This window comes from Aegilops tauschii, chromosome 7 (genome assembly GCF_002575655.3).
Source record: "Aegilops tauschii subsp. strangulata cultivar AL8/78 chromosome 7, Aet v6.0, whole genome shotgun sequence".
NCBI classification, from domain to species: domain Eukaryota; kingdom Viridiplantae; phylum Streptophyta; class Magnoliopsida; order Poales; family Poaceae; genus Aegilops; species Aegilops tauschii.
In genome coordinates, this window is record NC_053041.3 from 110,602,683 (window position 1) to 110,623,489 (window position 20,807).

At 47.2% G+C, this 20,807-nt stretch overlaps 2 protein-coding genes and 1 non-coding gene across 3 annotated transcripts; 2 read left to right on the forward strand and 1 right to left on the reverse strand.

Moving 5' to 3' along the window:
- Nucleotides 1-4,245: 4,245 nt before the first annotated feature.
- Nucleotides 4,246-4,318, reverse strand: TRNAK-UUU (transfer RNA lysine (anticodon UUU)). Its single transcript has one exon. It is a non-coding gene; the product is annotated as a tRNA-Lys (tRNA).
- A 438-nt stretch (nucleotides 4,319-4,756) lies between these two features.
- LOC109734639 (DNA-dependent metalloprotease WSS1) lies at nucleotides 4,757-12,539 on the forward strand. The gene is made up of 5 exons (XM_020293839.4): nucleotides 4,757-5,140; nucleotides 5,249-5,444; nucleotides 5,974-6,504; nucleotides 11,451-11,665; nucleotides 12,235-12,539. Exons 1-4 carry the CDS (start codon nucleotides 4,983-4,985, stop codon nucleotides 11,637-11,639), a joined length of 1,074 nt encoding a protein of 357 aa, XP_020149428.1. The 5' UTR covers nucleotides 4,757-4,982; the 3' UTR covers nucleotides 11,640-11,665; nucleotides 12,235-12,539.
- Nucleotides 12,540-15,228: 2,689 nt separating this feature from the next.
- On the forward strand, nucleotides 15,229-16,946 carry LOC109734638 (mitogen-activated protein kinase kinase 4). The gene has a single exon (XM_020293838.4). It carries the CDS (start codon nucleotides 15,430-15,432, stop codon nucleotides 16,477-16,479), a length of 1,050 nt encoding a protein of 349 aa, XP_020149427.1. The 5' UTR covers nucleotides 15,229-15,429; the 3' UTR covers nucleotides 16,480-16,946.
- Nucleotides 16,947-20,807: the final 3,861 nt, after the last annotated feature.

The window sequence follows — 20,807 nt, forward strand, 5'->3', positions numbered from 1 at the left end:
GGTCAAACTACTTATTCAAGAAATATTAGTGTTACTACATAATTATTCAAGAATATTAGTGTTACTAAATAATTATTTCAATTTTTTGAATTTTGGTCAAATCTGGTCAAACTGTGGTCAAACTATGGTCAAACTACTTATTGAAGAAATATTAGTGTTACTAAATAATTACTGTTTTTTAGAATAATAGTTTCAAACTCAAACAGTGAAACATGTGACTTCATGCTCAAGCTAAACTCCTGAGGGTTAATAGGATTGACATCTTTCTATTGTTAGGTAAACAACAAGTGCAGACTTGGAAACGAGGGGGAATAGAACCCAAAAGTTAAGCGTGCTCAGGTTGGAGTAGTCAAAGGATGGGTGACCGGCCGGGAAGTTAGATGATTTGGAATTGTGATGGGTGATTAGAGATTAGAGGTTAAATTGAGCAATGACGAGGGGTGATTAGAGATTAAATTGGAAAATAATTCAGAAATTTGAAATCGAAAAAAAAATCAAATTTTAAAAAAAAATCAATTTTTTTTTCGTAAAAATACCTTTAGTACCGGTTGGTGTTACCAACCGGGACTAAAGGTGGAGCTCCAGACAGCGGCCACGTGGACGGCCTTTAGTCCCGGTTCGTGTAAGAACCGGGACTAAAGGTGGAGCTCCAGACAGCGGCCACGTGGACGGCCTTTAGTCCCGGTTCGTGTAAGAACCGGGACTAAAGGGGGGAGGCTTTAGTAACGACCCTTTAGTCCCGGTTCCAGAACCGGGACTAAAGGCCCTTGTGAACCGGGACAAATGACCCTTTTTCTACTAGTGGAAGCCCTAATTAAGCATGTAAGAAGATAATTGTCATTTATTTTTGAAAATAAATAATTGACAAGTTAATTACGGAAAATCATACTAAAACGCATATACAACCACTAATCAGGAAACATGACACCCTCTGGATAGCACACTGCACACCGGTGACGGAGGCTGGATTGAAGCAAATCCTGGGCCAAATTCTTTTCAACAACATGGAATCCTTTTGCCTCTTATGACTACCCCACTTTTTTTACAACAACATTTAAAATATCTCATCTTCTATTTTTACAGCATGAAATAAAACTTGACACTAAACTTTTATGCATCAATTTTGAGAACATATACGGATAAACAATTTGAGAGCATACAATTTGTCACAAGAGTCGGCAACCGAGCAACTACGAAGGAGAATATGCAAGATTGGTGTGGCAAAAGAACACTGAGTCGAACCACTCTCCTTTGCAACAAGGAAAAATACTACAGGGCCCCGCAAGCATGACAAAGAACCAACTATCACAACCTGGCCGCGCCCCCTCCATGCTCAACCCTAATGTTGTTGCCACATGAGTCACCGGTGACAACCGCCTCTAACCATATATCCCTCTAATGAAATCAAACTCTAAGGAGATGCCTCCCAAGAGAGAAGCACGACATCGAGTGCTTTCATCGTCGATTCTAGGAATCATAATCTAGGGTTTAACCCGACCATAGTCGAGCCTAGCTTTCGTCGACAATCTCGCCTCCCGATCGGCGACCAACTGGTCCAACTGGCACACTGTTGTCTGTTGCCTCGCAACAGAGAGCCCGACACAGGTCCGTCGACCCAATCTGGAGCCCCTACTCCAACCATTGCAACGCCTTGCCAAAACATTGAGGGCCATCTTAGCTTGTGATCAGGAAGTTGCAGCATGTAGGAGATTGCCATGCCGTAGAGTTGCACTCGTCAGGAGCCGGAGCAACACGAACTGCCATTGCGGCCACCAGGGCGTTTGCCTGATTAAGAGTCACCTTGTGAAGCCATGTCAATAGGTCATAGGGAAGGGATTGCACCATCCACTAGGAGCCGGAGCCACACGAACTCGCATTGAGCCACCAGGGCGGTTTGCCTCGCTAAGAGCCGCGTAGTGAAGCCATGTCAATAGGACAAGGGGGAGGAATAGCACCCGCGCCATTGTGCGGTCTGGAACCACCGCACCACCGTAGGAGAAGGCCGCGGAAGAACACCAACAAGGGAACAAACACATGGTGTCGCCGTCAGCAACATGGACTTATCTGGACGGGATCTTTCGACGATGACAAAAGTGCAGGGATGGTGGAGCGACAAGCAATGATGGCTACGGTTCTCCCGTGCCACCATTGGAAGGAAAGCAACACAGGGTCACAAAATACATACTACATTGTTCTAGGTTTACAACATTTGAATTGCATATTGTCAAAAACAGGAAGAAACTATTGCTTTAGCATTTTGGGTACACAAACTGGTCTGCGAGCCACTTTGCGATATCATCCACCTGCAAACATGGACTAGCAGGTTGCTTGACGATTGGTTCGAAAAATGAAAAAAAAATGGTTGCCTGACGATTTAGTAGCAAAGCAAAAAAATAAAGAAGCACAGGGAAGGGATTGCACCATCCACTAGGAGCCGGAGCCACACGAACTCGCATTGAGCCACCAGGGCGGTTTGCCTCGCTAAGAGCCGCGTAGTGAAGCCATGTCAATAGGACAAGGGGGAGGAATAGCACCCGCGCCATTGTGCGGTCTGGAACCACCGCACCACCGTAGGAGAAGGCCGCGGAAGAACACCAACAAGGGAACAAACACATGGTGTCGCCGTCAGCAACATGGACTTATCTGGACGGGATCTTTCGACGATGACAAAAGTGCAGGGATGGTGGAGCGACAAGCAATGATGGCTAGGGTTCTCCCGTGCCACCATTGGAAGGAAAGCAACACAGGGTCACAAAATACATACTACATTGTTCTAGGTTTACAACATTTGAATTGCATATTGTCAAAAACAGGAAGAAACTATTGCTTTAGCATTTTGGGTACACAAACTGGTCTGCGAGCCACTTTGCGATATCATCCACCTGCAAACATGGACTAGCAGGTTGCTTGACGATTGGTTCGAAAAATGAAAAAAAAATGGTTGCCTGACGATTTAGTAGCAAAGCAAAAAAATAAAGAAGCACAGGGAAGGGATTGCACCATCCACTAGGAGCCGGAGCCACACGAACTCGCATTGAGCCACCAGGGCAGTTTGCCTCGCTAAGAGCCGCGTAGTGAAGCCATGTCAATAGGACAAGGGGGAGGAATAGCACCCGCGCCATTGTGCGGTCTGGAACCACCGCACCACCGTAGGAGAAGGCCGCGGAAGAACACCAACAAGGGAACAAACACATGGTGTCGCCGTCAGCAACATGGACTTATCTGGACGGGATCTTTCGACGATGACAAAAGTGCAGGGATGGTGGAGCGACAAGCAATGATGGCTAGGGTTCTCCCGTGCCACCATTGGAAGGAAAGCAACACAGGGTCACAAAATACATACTACATTGTTCTAGGTTTACAACATTTGAATTGCATATTGTCAAAAACAGGAAGAAACTATTGCTTTAGCATTTTGGGTACACAAACTGGTCTGCGAGCCACTTTGCGATATCATCCACCTGCAAACATGGACTAGCAGGTTGCTTGACGATTGGTTCGAAAAATGAAAAAAAAATGGTTGCCTGACGATTTAGTAGCAAAGCAAAAAAATAAAGAAGCACAGGGAAGGGATTGCACCATCCACTAGGAGCCGGAGCCACACGAACTCGCATTGAGCCACCAGGGCGGTTTGCCTCGCTAAGAGCCGCGTAGTGAAGCCATGTCAATAGGACAAGGGGGAGGAATAGCACCCGCGCCATTGTGCGGTCTGGAACCACCGCACCACCGTAGGAGAAGGCCGCGGAAGAACACCAACAAGGGAACAAACACATGGTGTCGCCGTCAGCAACATGGACTTATCTGGACGGGATCTTTCGACGATGACAAAAGTGCAGGGATGGTGGAGCGACAAGCAATGATGGCTAGGGTTCTCCCGTGCCACCATTGGAAGGAAAGCAACACAGGGTCACAAAATACATACTACATTGTTCTAGGTTTACAACATTTGAATTGCATATTGTCAAAAACAGGAAGAAACTATTGCTTTAGCATTTTGGGTACACAAACTGGTCTGCGAGCCACTTTGCGATATCATCCACCTGCAAACATGGACTAGCAGAAAACAGGAAGAAACTATTGCTTTAGCATTTTGGGTACACAAACTGGTCTGCGAGCCACTTTGCGATATCATCCACCTGCAAACATGGACTAGCAGGTTGCTTGACGATTGGTTCGAAAAATGAAAAAAAAAATGGTTGCCTGACGATTTAGTAGCAAAGCAAAAAAATAAAGAAGCATCAAAAACGCCGTCCGTGGGATTCGAACCCACGACCACACGGTTAAAAGCCGTGCGCTCTACCAGCTGAGCTAGGACGGCTCGTTGCACATGAATCTTCAATAACTTTTATGACTATCCAATTTTTTTGCGAGGCCGTTTTCAGCAACTTTGGGAACACCACACATTTTTTGGGACCCTATCTAATCACAGAGCTCACTTACAAATCAAAGGCACCTGCAACTATGTTTGTTCTGTTACGTTATCACTAGAATAGAACATCCATGTCAACATGACACGTAGAGAAAACAAGAAAGAGATGATCCATTTGCCGATGTGCTGCCACGAAGTAAACACTCCTTTCATGTTACTAAAAACTTGCAAAAGACTTCGGATTTTTACAAAGTGAAAGATGATTCAGCATAAGCATATGCTTTGATTTGGCGTGTTCCAGTTGTGATCTGAAAAAAAAACCGACTCAATGGCTGATTGGGCTTTTTCAAACGTGAAGTTGTGAACTAGTCCGTTCAAAACGAGAGAAAAAAAGGGAGATCAGTTTGCTTGCCCGTTTTCGAAAATCCTCCTCGAGGCCTCGACGCACCCACCGACGGGGAATCGATCCCCCACCCCCAGCAGACGCGCCCGCCAGGCCCCCTCCCACAGGCACAGACGCCCGCCCCCCTCGTCTCCCGCCCGCCTCGCCGCCCCCGCCGCCAAATCGGTTTCAAATCGCGCGGCCGCCCGACCGGCGTCCCCGGCGGCGGCGATGGAGGTGGGCGACCTGCACAAGGTGTGGGAGATCCGGGCGCTCAAGCGGAAGCCCGAGGAGCCGGCCGCCCGCGCGCTCCTCGACCGCGTCGCCAAGCAGGTCCAGCCCATCATGCGCCGCCGCAAGTGGCGCGTCAAGGTCCTCTCCGAGTTCTCGTAAGCAGCAAACCCTAACCCTAGCCTGCATCCCTCGCTCCCCCATCGGCTTCTCCGTCGACCGATACCGCGCGCCGGGGTGACCCATTTTTATTTGGGGATTATTAGGCCGAAGAACCCGAGGCTGCTGGGGCTCAACGTCAACCGGGGCGTCGAGGTGAAGCTGCGGCTCCGGCGCGACGGCCGCGACCTCGACTTCATCCCCTACGAGGAGGTGCTCGACACCATGCTCCACGAGCTCGCGCACAACGCGCGCGGGCCCCACGACGCGCAGTTCTACAAGCTCTGGGACGAGCTGCGCAAGGTCCGTATGCTCATGTTTCTGCTCTCGTGTCGGTGCTTGAAATGTCTACGATTCCACCTGTATAGCGGTTCACTAGTGTCAGTGTACATATATATCCGGTTGCTTGGAATCTGTTGCTTCTGTGCACTGTGCACTAGGCTATAAGAATGCAGATTGTACATATTCCCTTGCAACCCAGCCGTTTACTGAAAGCTTGGTTCAATTGATTTTGGGGTTAACGGCATTTAACCTGAAATTTTTGTTGGATCCTGTCACCATTAACAGTGTGCAGAACTGATCTTGTTTACTAAGTTTTGGCTTATCATTATGTGAACGAGTCCTAGCAGACCATAACAATTTATTAGTCCCTCTATTTATTTGCTAGAAATATCACAATTTTTCTATCTGCTTACCTTACCATAACAAATGTTCAAATGGAAGTGATTACATTGATATTTGGATTTCAGAATTATCCGTGTGATTGTACATAGGATCTTGCTCAATCAAACGCTAGATGCTTATATGTTGCTCATGCATAATGATGATTCAGGAATGTGAAGAACTTGTCGCAAAGGGTATCACGGGGCCAGGACAAGGGTTTGATGGTACAGGCAGGCGATTAGGTGGATTTTCAATACATCCACCACCACCATCTCTCCGACAAGCTACACTAACTGCAGCACAGAAACGGGCAAGGAATGGAGCTCTATTGCCGTCCGGCCCAAGAAAGTTGGGTGGAAACAATGCCATCATGAGTGCTCTTAGTCCAGTACAAGCTGCTGCCATGGCTGCTGAAAGGAGGATGCAGGATGACTTGTGGTGCGGATCTCATAATGATTCTGGTATTGATGATTCAGAAGATGTTGTTATTCTTGAGCAACCACCTAACTTGACAACAAGGGATGGAAAAAACACAAAGCGTGCAAAAAACACAAGGTGTGATTCTTCTCGCAGTTCTGCAGAACCCAGCACTTCGTCTGGATCTCAAGTTCCAGCACGAGCTGATTCCTCTTCTGGTAGAACGACTGGTGCGGACTTCAGTTCTATGTGGGAGTGTAGTGCTTGCACTCTTCTTAATCAGGTAAATTGATCAGCCACTTTATTTTTCAACACTGCACTGAAGTTCCTATTACAGAAAACATTCATGCCCTTTCACATACAAAACCTGATGTCTACGTGCGTTTTCTTGCCAGTTCTTCAGCTAGGCATAAATTCTCTTTTATACTCCGTGCTGGCTTTAGCTGGATGTGTTCCATTATGATCTATTAGCATAGTCTTTGAAGTGCACTGAACGTAGTGGGTATGTAAGTGGTTCGCACTAATAGTGAGTCCAGAGCAGATTAGACTTATCCAAACTTAAGATGAAATCTAGTTTTCATAATTTATGAACGTGGAACGCTCTAGGATAAATTGAACTATTGATTTGATTTTCTATGTCTGTGACGTACATTTGTTTGCCCACCTTTCTATCTCATCCTTACCTACCTTTGGACCTGTGGTGACAGTAGTTTTCTTTACAAATGGACTCCATATGATATTCTGAAGCCACATTTGCAACTTGCATTTTGATGCGTATCAAGTTACTCTTTTAGACACTGGCAACATGTAACTAATAATTAACCTGATCAACAGTGTATATTTAACTTCCTTCACTATTATGATAAAAAAACATTAATAATATAACATATTGTAATGCAAAGTGATATGACTTCTTTGTTTGTCTGGATGTATTGGTATAAGTATGTTTAAGTTCATTTACACAAATGATATAAGTCATACGGGAAATCTGTTTCGGCTCCTGGGTCCAGATGCTCCCGCTATCTGGACCACACATGTGCGTCGTGATTCACACACAGACTAGTATTCACTTCTGTATTTCGTTTTAATAGTACAGGGCCTGGCTCACCGATCAGTTGTACGGCAGCGAACCTCCCGTGTAACACTGCTCCAGTACAGATGGAGGACGACGGATCTGTCCTAACGGAGCGCCAGAACTGGACCACCGGATTGTAACGGCAGCCGTCAAAGCTAGATATTTACAACCGAAGCCAGCCACAACCATCCCCATCCTCTGCACGATTAAGTTCATCCACCAGTAGCACCCATTCCTCCTCCCTCTCCACATAGTTCTAGCTCATCCTTCCTATTTGAAGGTTCTCGAAACACAGGGATTCACTATGTTCTAGATTGTCCATCCCAGGTGCAAATGGAACATAATTAGATGTCATGGGTTTTATCACACTTCATTGCATAATTTTTAAGGGGGAACAAAACACTCTCAGCTGCAATTCCCCTGTAGTGGAAGCATTACTCCAGCCGCCACTTTGCTAGAGAACCTTCACTTCCACCCAAAATGATACACTTCAACATCAACCCTCTGGCATCTAAGTCTCGTCTTCATCTTCCTCTTCGTCCTTCACAGAACTGCCTTGTTCTCCTGCCTTGTTCACCAAGCTGGTACACAAGCGACTTCGCCAAGTATGTAATCTGGCTCTGTCACACACGGTGCCACATTTTTGGTCAGCCCCAACCTATGGATCTAGAAATGAATTTTTCAAATGACACTGTCGCTTAGTGCAAATGAAACTTATATCCGACAGACTCTGAACTTTCTCCCCCGTGTATTCTCTAAGATAGTGCATCCCATAGATCCAGCTCTCTTCCCTGGTCAAGCATGACAAAAAAGAAGTCTTGTCTCTAATAACATAAGTCGTATATTGTTACCCCAGTCAACCACAACTAACCTTTCACAGCATGTATGCATCCCAGTAGATTCTTGTTCCAGGGATGCACTCATGTATACATCTCCTCAGGTTTGAGAGCACTCTTATAGTGTTCCTTTTGTGCTTAGCCTCCATCTCGTGCTGTGGCTCCTCTGTCTCCACCGGGTCCATAACCATGAGAATTTTCTTCTGAATGTCCACAGCATAAACAACCCAGCTATCCATATATTTCAGGAGCAACATGATCTGCAACACCGGCAAATACTGTCCGCATCAAGATACAACAACCCAACGCAACAAACACACTAAAATGTATCGAGCTTTTGTTCTTACCTTTTTAGCAGCTTCAATCCTAACTCCAGTGTGCTCTTCTGTGATCATTGTTGCAATGTAGTCGAAATCAAGGTTTGACGATATCTCTGCCTCCATTAGTTCTTCCTGCAAATACAGTATTTTTCCCAAACAAACTCTTTAGTTTCAGGTCTGATGCAACCACGAAATGACAACACAGCTGAGCATGTCGGTCTGAAAACCCACCCCCAGCCTGAAGTCAGGTATCACGCGGAAACGTTCAGGAAGTCCTCGAAACAGCTTTGCCTCCTCCTTCCTCACCAAGCGCCGCATCGATACCATTTGATCTACCTCTGGATCACCGTAACGATCGAAAACACCCTCTATCATCGCCCCCGTCAGTTAACTGTGTATGGATGAGTATGGCAGAACTATTTCCTGCCAAAAAAAGTACAAACCTTCTATTAGGATCATTCCATTTTTTCTGGCTTAGTACTATACAGTTATGTTAAATCTTTATCATGTTCACACCTTAACTTTTCGATGCTAGAGCACCGTCTCATCCTATCATCAAAGCCCAACACATCACTGCCAATTGGTTCATCAGGGTGCAGTCCTAGCTTCCCAGGGTACTTCTCCCTGAACTCACGTTTTGGCCTCACCAGACCATATACACGAGGCGGCATTTGCCCTGCACCCATCTTTTTTTTTTTGCCGAAATGACTGGTTTAGCATTCCAGTAATGATTTTAAAGACATGCCCAAAAAATCTTTTGACAGAGATGCACAAACCTGATTCCTGAGCATTTGACTGCCCCCCCCCCCCCCCCCCCCCCCCCACGTATCACTGGGCCGCCTACACAAGTTGAGCACAACCAAAAGCATTAGTTGAATCAGCTTAATTACCCTGATAGTCTGTTTTTTTAAGATGTACAAAATTCTTTATTTGTGATATACCTCCTATAATAGCTCTACGGACAGCTTCAATGATTGGGTCCTATTGCACAACTGGATTTTACCCTTTTCAGCTGTAATTAACAGCTATCAGTACTTTGACCGAACGCAAGATAATGTAGATGTGGGTGGCAATATAAAATATACATCTGATACACATGCAGCAAGCTTTTTTGATTGGCTTGCCCTGCAATACAAAGTAGTCGAATGCTTTCCTTAATCACAAAGCGGTAATATAAAATATACATCTGATACACACGCAGCAACAAAACTAATGCGAACGAACAAGGGCAGCGTAAAAATGCTGTTAGCAGAAAACAAAATCATGACTTACCGAACAACCATAGACCACTTCCTGCATGCATTTTGTCTTCTCAGCCTTTAGACTGCCTTTTCCGTATCTTATACCAAATCCAAGCTCCCATGAATAAATTGTAGAAATCATAAGCTTCCCCCAGTGAGTCAAATGTTAAACCGATCTCAGGTTCGATCACATTAGGCCCTAGCTTATCTGCCTACCCCCGAATCGTGTGCTCCAGGGCGCCAACTCTATCTGGGCATGGTGCCTTGTCTGGCGGGTGCTTCCCAACACCGACCCTGATTCCAGACAGAAATAAATTTCAAAAGGACTATAAATTCATGGCAAGTCTGGTCTGGCTTCGTACATTTTATGATCTACATATTTCGTTTGAATCAGTTCATAAAATTTGCTTTATCATTACTAGGAATAATAAACCATAGACATTACATACAATCAGTTTTGCCTAGTTTTTGCAAAAAAATCAGATAATTTCCACTTTTTTATCACTCAATCAGTTGCAGACATGAAAAAAATAGATTGCAGAATTACACGCGGTAGAGAATTCAACAAATTATTGTTACCTTGTCCAACCTGGGGCTTGTGGATCCATTTTGCCTGTAGAATGAGCTGAGGCTGCATCTCCACTCTGTGCTTGGTCTGCAATGACAGAATCCATGGATGGGTGCTTGTTCATCTGGGCGTCCCCTTTCTCAATCACATCCGCGTTATCTCCTTCCCTCTCACTGAAATCAGAAGCTGTCCCCCCACCGGCATCAACACTTGTTTGCTCGCCGTTAGCAGCACCACTAAGCTGAACGAGACCATGACCATCGTTGAATCCCTCAATACCACTCAGCCATGTATCATCCATCCCAATCCTAGATCCGCCGCCGGAATGCCCTATTGACTGACTCCATCTCGCACCATTTCCATTAAAATTGTAGCGCTGCACGCCTCATCCGGGAAAATCGGTAAACTGCGGGTAGATTTCATCCAGAAATCAGATCCCTAACCGCATCTAAATATTTAACAGCCACGGGATTCGGAGGAGGATAAGGCTAGATTTACCTGTCGACTGCAGTTACCGGGAATTCGGTCGCCATGCCCGAGCCGTCGTGGTGATCTACGCCCGGTCGGTGGCACCCCCCCCCCCCCCCCTACGGCTTCAAAGACGCACCTCTCCGGCGACGCTGCAGAGCTCCGCCGTTGCTTACTCAGAGCAATAGCACTCCCTCTGCTGAGAAAATCGTGGCAGTAGAATTAACCCCCACCATGCGCTCAACATTTTCTTTTTTCACCCTACATGTGGGCCAGACAAACGGCTGACTCCGCCCAAAGATAACACCTGTACCACGTGTCCAGAGTGCAGGTGCGTCAAGATGCGTTAGCAGGCCAACGTCCGCCCTCCCTGGCGCTAGCTGCCGCTCGTATCGTACACAGTGCGGCGCCAGTGTGTACTTCGTTTAATATTCCTGTATTCGCATGACAGCGACATGCGGCACAGATCTCAACGCATATCTGGGCGGCTGTGATTCCGTGTTCAACTGGACCCGGGAGCCAAAACGCCCCTCCCTAAGTCATACTCCTTTTCTTGTTTTTGCACATTATGCTGTTGATATGATCTATAATATCTTTTTCTTTTTTCTTTTTCAAAGACATCTGTAATCTGTTCTTTTTTCATTGGAAAAGAAGTGCATTGGCTGGCCTACTGTACTTCTATTACTGCTGCTCCCCGTTCTCTAACACATTTCATCTGCAGCCTCTGGCACCAATTTGTGAAGTTTGTGGGACAGCTAAACCTAAAATTGCAAAAGCCAAGTATGCATCTTGGTCCTGTAAATTCTGCACTCTGGAGAACTGCACTAAGCTTGATAAATGTTCGGCATGCGATCAATGGAGGTACTCATATGGACCACCTGTAGCCACATATGGTCCAAGCTACGATTGACTTACATTGCAGGCTACAAGAATACAGTAAGTGGAGTATATTACTGTCACAGGCATTCAGTGTTCTATAAATTTTCCGCTCTCTTCTGACCGAGCCATGTTACTCCTGTATTAACAATTCAACTCACCCAAAATGGCTTCTTTAGAGAGATAACTGCACAATACTTCAATCACCTGATAATTGCATTAGTAAGATAGTATGCCCAAGCACTAATATTCCAGCCGTGGTTTATTTTGCTTCTAACCTGAAGTAATTTTGTTTTGTGCATCTCAGGAACTCCTAAATAAGAGGTGCACTGAGTGATTTCTTGGTAGAGCTAAACCACTTGTTTGTGCATTCTTACTAAGCAGTTTAATTCAATAGATAGCAAGTTTGCCATGGAAGGTGTACTTATGTACATACTCATATCCAAAGTTGTAGACAACCCTTTTTTTGTTGCCTAAAACGGTTAACCTTGGAAATCCTAAACGGTTAACCCCGGAAATCCTACACTTGTGAAGTGGCAGGGCAATAGTAAGGGCATGTTCTATTATTTCTGTCTGTCTCTCGGTGGTTGACCTGTGACAGCGATCTTCTCTCCATGTGGCTTCCGCAGGTTTACAATTTTGGGGGAGGCGGCTTCTGCAATGTTTAAAATTGCCTCACCAGCAGCAGTTGCCTCTGTTGCCACCTACCAAGTACCGCTGCATGCCTAACTCAAACCCGTGGAGTCGCAGGAAGATGTAGCATCCAGGTCTGGGCACCTGTCGGCCTGCCAATGGCTCCCAGTTCCTCTCTGGGAGCACTGAATCCTGTATGCTTTGGTGACTTCCCCTCGTGGTTGCCGATTTAAAGAACGTGCTCGGTTTTGGTTTTGTGCAAGGATGCCTACATGTTTACCAATTGCAGTAGTTGCTGTCATTGCCTTGTTCATCTCATATACAGTAGTGGCTCACCTTTGCTATCATTGCTGTAGCTTTTGCGCGCCCGTGTTAGGAGTAGGAGAGTCGTAGTGGCTCACCTTTGCTCGGTGAAGGTCACTGTCACCGTGTTCAGATACAGTATCTGAGCACGTCGATAGAGTAAAGCTCTTTCTCTTAGAAGCGTGGTAGGAACTGGAGAGCGAGGCCAACGGGCAAAGGAAACCTAGGACGTGACGAGAAGCCCATACTCCTTTTATCACACGTTCTGGGAATCTTGGTAGGCTTTGGCTGCTTTGTCTATCATGGGTAGACAGTCAAGCGGCGGTTTAGTTCACTGACACCTGCATTTTCCACACCTTTTTCTTAGCCCTATTATGCGCTTTTTTCTTTGTTTGGCGGCGGATTGCAATTACCCGAGCACGTGCTGTGAAAGCGGGGCATCTTTTCTTTTCTTTTCTGGTGCACGAATGGCCAGGCGCATCCGGTGAATCAGACCCGTGTGATGCTGCCCAGCTTCTTGGCACGCCCTTTGCCACATTGCCCACACATCTTTCCCCCTTAGCATGGCACTGGTAAAGTTTTAACTTTTAACTCATTGACTAATGGTTTACTTGAACGCCGCAACTAAATCAGACACGTGCGTAGCTTAAACAGCTTAATTTGGCCACCTGTAGAATCAACATCATGCAAGAAACCAAGGCAACAAACGTGTTGAGATTCATGCGAGCGACTCTACATACGTGGTCCTTCAATTACTCCGCAAACTCCTAAAATGGCAATTTCGGACGAGACCCAACTCTAGTTTGTGTTGTGTTCCACTTGGGTCAAAATGATGAATTATACACATGTACACGGATGATGGTCAAGTTTGCCGTTTCACGCCCTGTAGGGTTTGGATTTTGTGTGTGTTTAGGCCCTTGGTCCCATTGAATTAAACACCTAGGTATTCACATCTCTCAGTAACTCTAGTCTTCAAAATACCCAAACCATCTTTCTCTGTCGACCCCCAAATTCCTTTGCTACGGCTACATGAAGCTCGATTCCCTACATTGCCTCGTCGAACTCTTCCCAAACTGTTCATCACTTAGATGTCTTTGCCGCTAAATGATCACAATGGTTGCCACATATTCAAGCTGGTTATAGTGGGAAGTAACTTAAACCAGGGGGAGATGTTTTGGCTCTGGGGTGCACACGCTCCCTCATGAACAGTAAATTCAAAATAAATAATAAATACTTTTTTTTGTAGATGTTCTTGTTAGCGTAACAAGGATGCTTGACAAATTTCATGCGAAACGGGATAGGAATGTTTCGACGGTGAAAAAAAAACAAAACTAAGTGTAACATTTGAAGATAACATTTAGTGTTTGGCTTTTTTTGCGGAAGTCAAAATACTTAAGCTTTTACCCTAAAAAATTGCAGGAAGCATTTGGGTGTGACAATGAACACATCTATTTTTTCTTCTTTTTTTTTAAACTTTTGCAAAAAAAACATTTTTAGAGCGCAAGAGCATATGCTCTCAAGAGCCGAATTGAATTTCGCATGCATATGTTACTATCTCTGTAGTGGGTAGTAACATATGTGTGGTATCATGCAAAGCTTCATTTATTAGATGTAGACTCATTTTGCGTTGGGATGCATTATGTTACAGTGACATGTTATGTTATTCAAACATCTTTTCCCGCATTAACTACTTGCAACATATACAAATTTGCTTACTCCCACTGTTTATGTGCCTAGCCTCATAGTGGCGAAGAGGTTCACCGCGGAGAACTGTGACGAGCAGCCAATCACCTCCATCATGTAGAATCTCTCACTTCTTCACCTTTTTTGTTTTGCTCTTGTAGTTCGCAATGAAAGATTCGGGAAATGAAGTATGCTTTGTTGAACAATAGAGTGTAAACCACAACAAAAGTATTCAATTGTCGCGGCGTGAGGGCACACGTGCCCCTCACACGAATGCATCCAAGAGTCTAGGGGCGCAAAATAGTTGCATTGGGAGTTTGAGGACAAGTTCTTCTTGTTTCGAGACGGCAGCGCTATGTGCTTGGATTGTATCAAAACGTGACCCAATCTGGCGTGTTATGAAAAGGTTCATTGCGGTGCTCGAGCAGTCGATCGCTTCCACCGGGTCAGATTGCCCGCCACTTGTCCCTTTTTCTGTTCTCGTAGTTTTTACAATCTAAGAGGAGGAGGGGAATTCATATGATTTGTTGAACAATAAAGGGTAAAGCACCGAAAAGGGAGTCCACTGAAGTCGCACGATTACTGAGGGCATGTGCACCCCTCACCACAAATGAAATGTAGGACACCCGCCCGATAATTCATCATTCACAACCATGTGTGCCAGATTTGGCGACGAGCACAGTATCAGTACCGGAACCACCGGTGTTTGGACTGCTTGAGATGAAAGTGAGTGTACCGCCAACCATAATTCAACGATATGGCATTTTTAATTAAGAGGATAATAATCATAAAAAGTCACTCAAAGGCCAACAATGCCACACGGAGGTTCGAGACGGCAGCACCGTCATGCCATGGCGCTCGCTGTAGTTATTAGAAACGTGAGCTTTTTTCCCTTCTGGACGGAATGGAACGTGAGCTAATCTGGTGCGAGAGACAGTGACGCGCACACATTTTCCCCGCTTTTTCTCCGAGCCCAAGAAGCAGCGGCGGCCCTTCCGTTTTCCCGGCCGACGCGACGCGCGCAGCACGCTTCCGGCTTCTCGTCCTCTCCCCCTCCCATCCTCGGAGTCAGTACAGGTCGCCTCCCCCAACAAACCCGATCCCCCATCAAACAGACGGCGCGCAACCAGACAAATCCCCGTTAGCCGGCACCAGCAGCCGCGCCACTGCCCACCCCCACCCCCACCCCCACCCCCACGCGAGCCATGCGTCCGGCCGGCGGCGGCAGCAGCCTCCCGGCCCAGCCTGGGCCGGGCACGCCGGGCCGCCCGCGCCGCCGCCCGGATCTCACCCTCCCGATGCCGCAGCGCCCGGACGTCTCCTCCTCCCTCGCCGTCCCGCTCCCGCTCCCTCCCCCGACCGCCGCTCCCCCCGGCGCCGGCCCCGCCCAGCCGCTCGTGGCCCCGCCCGCGCCCCCGCCCCCGCTCCACGAGCTGGAGCGCGTGCGCCGCGTGGGCAGCGGCGCGGGCGGCACCGTGTGGATGGTGCGGCACCGCGCCACGGGCCGGTGCTACGCGCTCAAGGTGCTCTACGGGAACCACGACGACGCGGTGCGGCGGCAGATCGCGCGGGAGATCGCCATCCTGCGCACCGCCGAGCACCCTGCCGTCGTCCGCTGCCACGGCATGTACGAGCGCGGCGGCGAGCTGCAGATCCTGCTCGAGTACATGGACGGCGGCTCCCTCGACGGCCGCCGCATCGCCGACGAGCCCTTCCTCGCCCACGTGGCCCGGCAGGTGCTCTCGGGCATCGCGTACCTCCACCGGCGCCACATCGTGCACCGCGACATCAAGCCCTCCAACCTGCTCATCGACTCGTCGCGCCGCGTCAAGATCGCCGACTTCGGGGTGGGGCGGATCCTGAACCAGACCATGGACCCCTGCAACTCCTCCGTCGGCACCATCGCCTACATGAGCCCCGAGCGCATCAACACCGACATCAACGACGGCGCCTACGACGGCTACGCCGGCGACATCTGGAGCTTCGGCCTCAGCATCCTCGAGTTCTACCTCGGCAGGTTCCCCTTCGGCGAGAACCTCGGCCGGCAGGGCGACTGGGCCGCGCTCATGGTCGCCATCTGCTACTCGGACCCGCCCGAGCCGTCGCCCGCCACCGCCTCGCCCGAGTTCCGGGGATTCATCGCCTGCTGCCTGCAGAAGAACCCGGCCAACCGCCTCTCCGCCGCGCAGCTGCTGCAGCACCCCTTCGTCGCCTTGCCGCAGCCGCAGCCGCTCGCCGCCCCGCCGTCATCATGACCGCCGCGACCTCCCAACACGGATCTCGATCCACTTCTTGCACCACCGCGCTTCCAAATCCAGCATCAGGTGGAGGAACTGAGCTGCCGGGGGAATCCTGGAAGGTTCTCCCTGACCATTTCGGGTATTCTTCTCGTCCACCATCGTCTCATCAAATCATCCATCCATTGTTGTCGCTGCTGCTGCTGCTGCTGCTGCTGCTCCAGTTAAGGTTCCCTTTTACTCTCCCGTTCCTGTGATGTTCGTTGCTACTTCCTGTTACGGCCTTGTAATAGCAAAAGCTGTGTGCACAAAAAGGATTTTGTACCGCAAGATTGGTCGAATATAGACACGATATCCATTCTGCCATTGCCTCCCGCTGCTGCAAACGAAATCCCGTTAAGAAATTTCATCTGTACATGTAGCACAGAAGCAGTGCCATCATATGATGATATGCTCCCCATCTTGCCAGGGACATGTTCCATTTATTTTATCTGTGTTTGCTTATTATACTACTTGCAAGTCGCCGTGGCTCGATGGAATTATTGGATTGGATTCTATAATCTACATATGCTGGTTGGATAGAGGGGAATCTTGAAATAGGAATCGGACCAACTTTGTTTTGTTTCTTTCTTTCAGTGTTGTAAAGTGATGAGGGAAAGGTGTTCCTGAACCTCCTCCCCCTTTTCTGTATCCTGTTCTTGTTTGCCTTTTCTTCATCCGGCCAAAGATGGTTTTTGTTTTGGCTACTGGCATGCCCATCATGGATTTCCATTCATGTTTACTTTTGTTCCACTTGGTGGTGAAAATGGATGCCAGGAGTGAATTTCCTTTGGAGTCAATGATCCTGGCTAGTTGACCTTTGTGATTAGTTTAACAGAGCGAGGATAAACCTTTCTGATTAGTTTAATCGGCCAGGATAAACCTTAGCAATCAGTTCAATTAGTGTGAGGAGAAACCTCAGTGATTTGTGCTTGTAAAAACTCCTCACAGTCTTCTGCTCACAAATGCAAGAGGTGTACGCAGTGAAGATACAAGCCCACAGCTCAAAAACCAAAACCAAAATGATACTGTAGTACAAGCCCACTTGTGTGCAAATCACCCATGTACTTATTTTGTACTTCTACTCGGTGTAGTAGTAGTTCAAAGAGGCAGCTGCTGGGAAAGGTGTCACTGAACCTCCTCCGCCTTTTCTTTTTCCAGTTCCGGTTTGCTTTTTCTTCATCCGGCAAAGATGGTTTTCGTTTTGGCGTTCCACTTGTGAAAATGGACGTCACGACTCAGGAGTGGATTTCTTTGTGATCCTGGCTAAGGGCATTTGCAACGCCAACCCGTAAGCGGACATAGTAGGGAACCGGCTCCTCTACCGTCCAGTGAGCACGGTAGGGATGCTACAGGAGCCTGCCTTTGGGCATCTATCAGCTGTCAGATGTAGTATAAACGGCTCAGATCACTTTGCCACAGTACATAAACAGTGCGCATGCTACAGGACGAGAACAGTGCATCCCGCTACAGTGCAGGAAAACAGTGTTCGGTTACAGTGCACACTGCCGTGCCTTCTGTTTTTACCCTGCCTGGGACACTGTAGCATCCCTGCCGTGCCCACTGCACGGCAGAGGAGCCGGTTCCACATAGTAGTTGTCCGAAAATCTGTCCGGATTGGTTTCTGGACACGTATACGGGAGCTATCCCTCCATCCATCCAACCCTATACACCTCAAATATCCGTGTATACAGGAGCCATCACTTCATCCATCCAATCCTATACCTCAAATATCCGCCCACCGCGAACCAACATGTGGTTGGATAATTAGGTGGACAGTGATATTCCCTGAATTTATTTCAGGATTTTCAGCGACGCGTGTTCAGTGGGAGGACACGTTCCCATCGACTACGAGGTGCCAGGGATGACTTCGTAAAATCTAAAAATGATATGTCGGCTCAGTCTCTCGGAGGTGCTCATAGGGATTAGTGTGCATGTGGGATAGTTACCCCATATGTCCCATATACTATTACCCCGCCAGCCGAATGACATCCCTAATACCCCGGGCTTCCGTGGTGTCTACATTCTGAGCATGGTTGTACCACAAGGCGTGGGCGTGAACCAACACACCAGTATGATCACGAATGATAGCTCCTGCACTGCCTTGATGTCCTTGCACCGAAAAACTAGCGTCGACATTTACTTTGACAAAACTTACTACTGGTGGCGTCGAAGCAACCCTTTCCACTGGATCCCGATGATTTGGTCTTGATACTTGGATGGATGCAAGATCAAGAATGGTATCCACTACCCATCTTACCGAGCTAATTTTTTTTAAATAATACATTTTTTTTATTAAATTACAGAAATATTACGCTGAAAAAAGAATTTTCAAAAATAATACACCGTCGGCCCGCTGCAGGCCGACTGAGCCCAGTCAGCCCACAGCAGGCCGACTAGTGACCCATCAGCTTGCTGCTGGCCGATTGGGCTGTCGGCCACCAGATCAAGCCCAGTCGGCCTGCAGTTGGCCGACAGGCCTGCAGTGGGCCGACTAGGCTCAGTTGGCCTGCTGTGGGCCGACTGGTGCATGTGCCAATATTTTTTTTTCCAAATGATCGCTGGTTTTTTTGTAAAACTTTGACGTATTCCGCACAACTCTTTCCCGCCACCCATTTTCCGCCACCCGTTTCCCGCCATCCATTTCCCGCCACCCGTTTTCCGTCACCCGTTTCCCGCCACCCATTTCCCACCAACCCTTTCCCGCCACCCATTTCTCGCCATACCGCAGTCGTTCTTTCCCGCCATTTTCTCCTGTCTACCTATAAAAACCCCTTCAGACGGAGGTGGATAAGCATTGCAGTGTAGTGTAGTTGAGATGTCCCATTATCCTTTCGATCGTAGTTTTCACCCTGGGATGAGCAGGACTCTTCTGAGGCTAGCTACCGATTTCAGGATGGATAATAGGATAGTTCCATGGGACGAACTCACCGGTAGTGACACCATAATGAATGAGTTGGCTCACCAATTACGTAGGTCTGGGTGGCCTGAAAGGACCTATGAGGAGGTACGTAAAGAACTTCTTAGGTTGCATGACAGGTGGAAGAAGGTAGTGGTGCCGAAGAGTGAAACTTTCAGAAGGATTGCAGCAAATAATCCATGTTTATGGACTGAGGAGAGTGAGGACGAAGATGATATCTTCATGCCGCCGCTTCCGGGTTCTACATCGTCGAAGGGCAAGAGTTCTTCATCATCGAAGGGCAAGGTTTCTGCATCGTTGAAGGGCAAGAGTTCTTCATCGTCGAAGGGCAAGAGTTCTGCATCGATCGAGGATGACGATGATGACTTCATGTAGTTTTTATGCTGTATGTTGTGAGTTCAGTTACGTGCCATTTAATTTAGATGTAGTTCTATCTAGTTGTTTGTAATGTCTCGTTGTATGAATATTATGTTCTATCTAAATATGATCTTGTAGTTCCGATAACAGAGTACTAAAATAGAGTAGGCATATGTCTCGTACATAAATACATAGTCATTTTTCTCATACATAGAATAGACATAAGTCTCACACAGAAATAGATGGTAATGTCTCTACTGATAGATAGGAGCGTCAATGACGACGTCTGGCCTGGCGGGGAGGCGGATCTCGAATGACAAATTCATCACATATAACTCGGTTTCCTGTAGCAATGCAACTCAACAACCCTTTTCCATTCCCATTCGCTCAGCATTTCTTGAATCTTGCCATCATCAGATATGTCAATCAATTTTCTTTCCCCAAGGCCATCTGACTGCTTCCTGCTGACGTAGTACACAAAATCGTCTTCCTTCAACCCTTGCTTCAACATGAATTTAGTCTTCAACCAATCAAAAGTGAGGTCCACTTCACTAACTTGCACAACACTTGGAGAAAAGCCTTGGACATGAACAATAGGGCTAAGCACCCACTGAGTACCCTTAGCCATCTGCAACACACAAATCGCATTGAGTACCTAACCTACCCCTTAATATCCCCACTAACAAATATTAGACATGTCTATATATTACGAAGCTATATATTACAGAATATTAACAGAGCAACTAATACAATTCACCCACCTACAAGTATATTACGAATATTTGCCGTAGCAACTACAAATATTGACAGATTAATATATTTGACTGGACTGCCTATATTACGGACCTTTTTTCTAGACTACTACATATACTGACACTCCTAAATACTTGACATCCATATATAGGACGGATTATTACCGGAGGAACTACACATTTTTACACAACTAATTAGTTGACATCTAAATATATTAACAAATACTACCGGAGCACCTAAGAAAAATAAAATGTGGGCTGAAATATACCCTTGAAGC

Bases quoted from the DNA above. Each gene is read 5' to 3' on its own strand.
- LOC109734639 (XM_020293839.4), top strand. From the start codon at position 4,983: ATGGAGGTGGGCGACCTGCACAAGGTGTGGGAGATCCGGGCGCTCAAG. The intron at 5,445-5,973 runs GTCCGTATGCTC...ATGATGATTCAG, and splicing joins TCTGGGACGAGCTGCGCAAG to GAATGTGAAGAACTTGTCGC. The intron at 6,505-11,450 runs GTAAATTGATCA...TTTCATCTGCAG, and splicing joins CTTGCACTCTTCTTAATCAG to CCTCTGGCACCAATTTGTGA.
- LOC109734638 (XM_020293838.4), top strand. From the start codon at position 15,430: ATGCGTCCGGCCGGCGGCGGCAGCAGCCTCCCGGCCCAGCCTGGGCCG.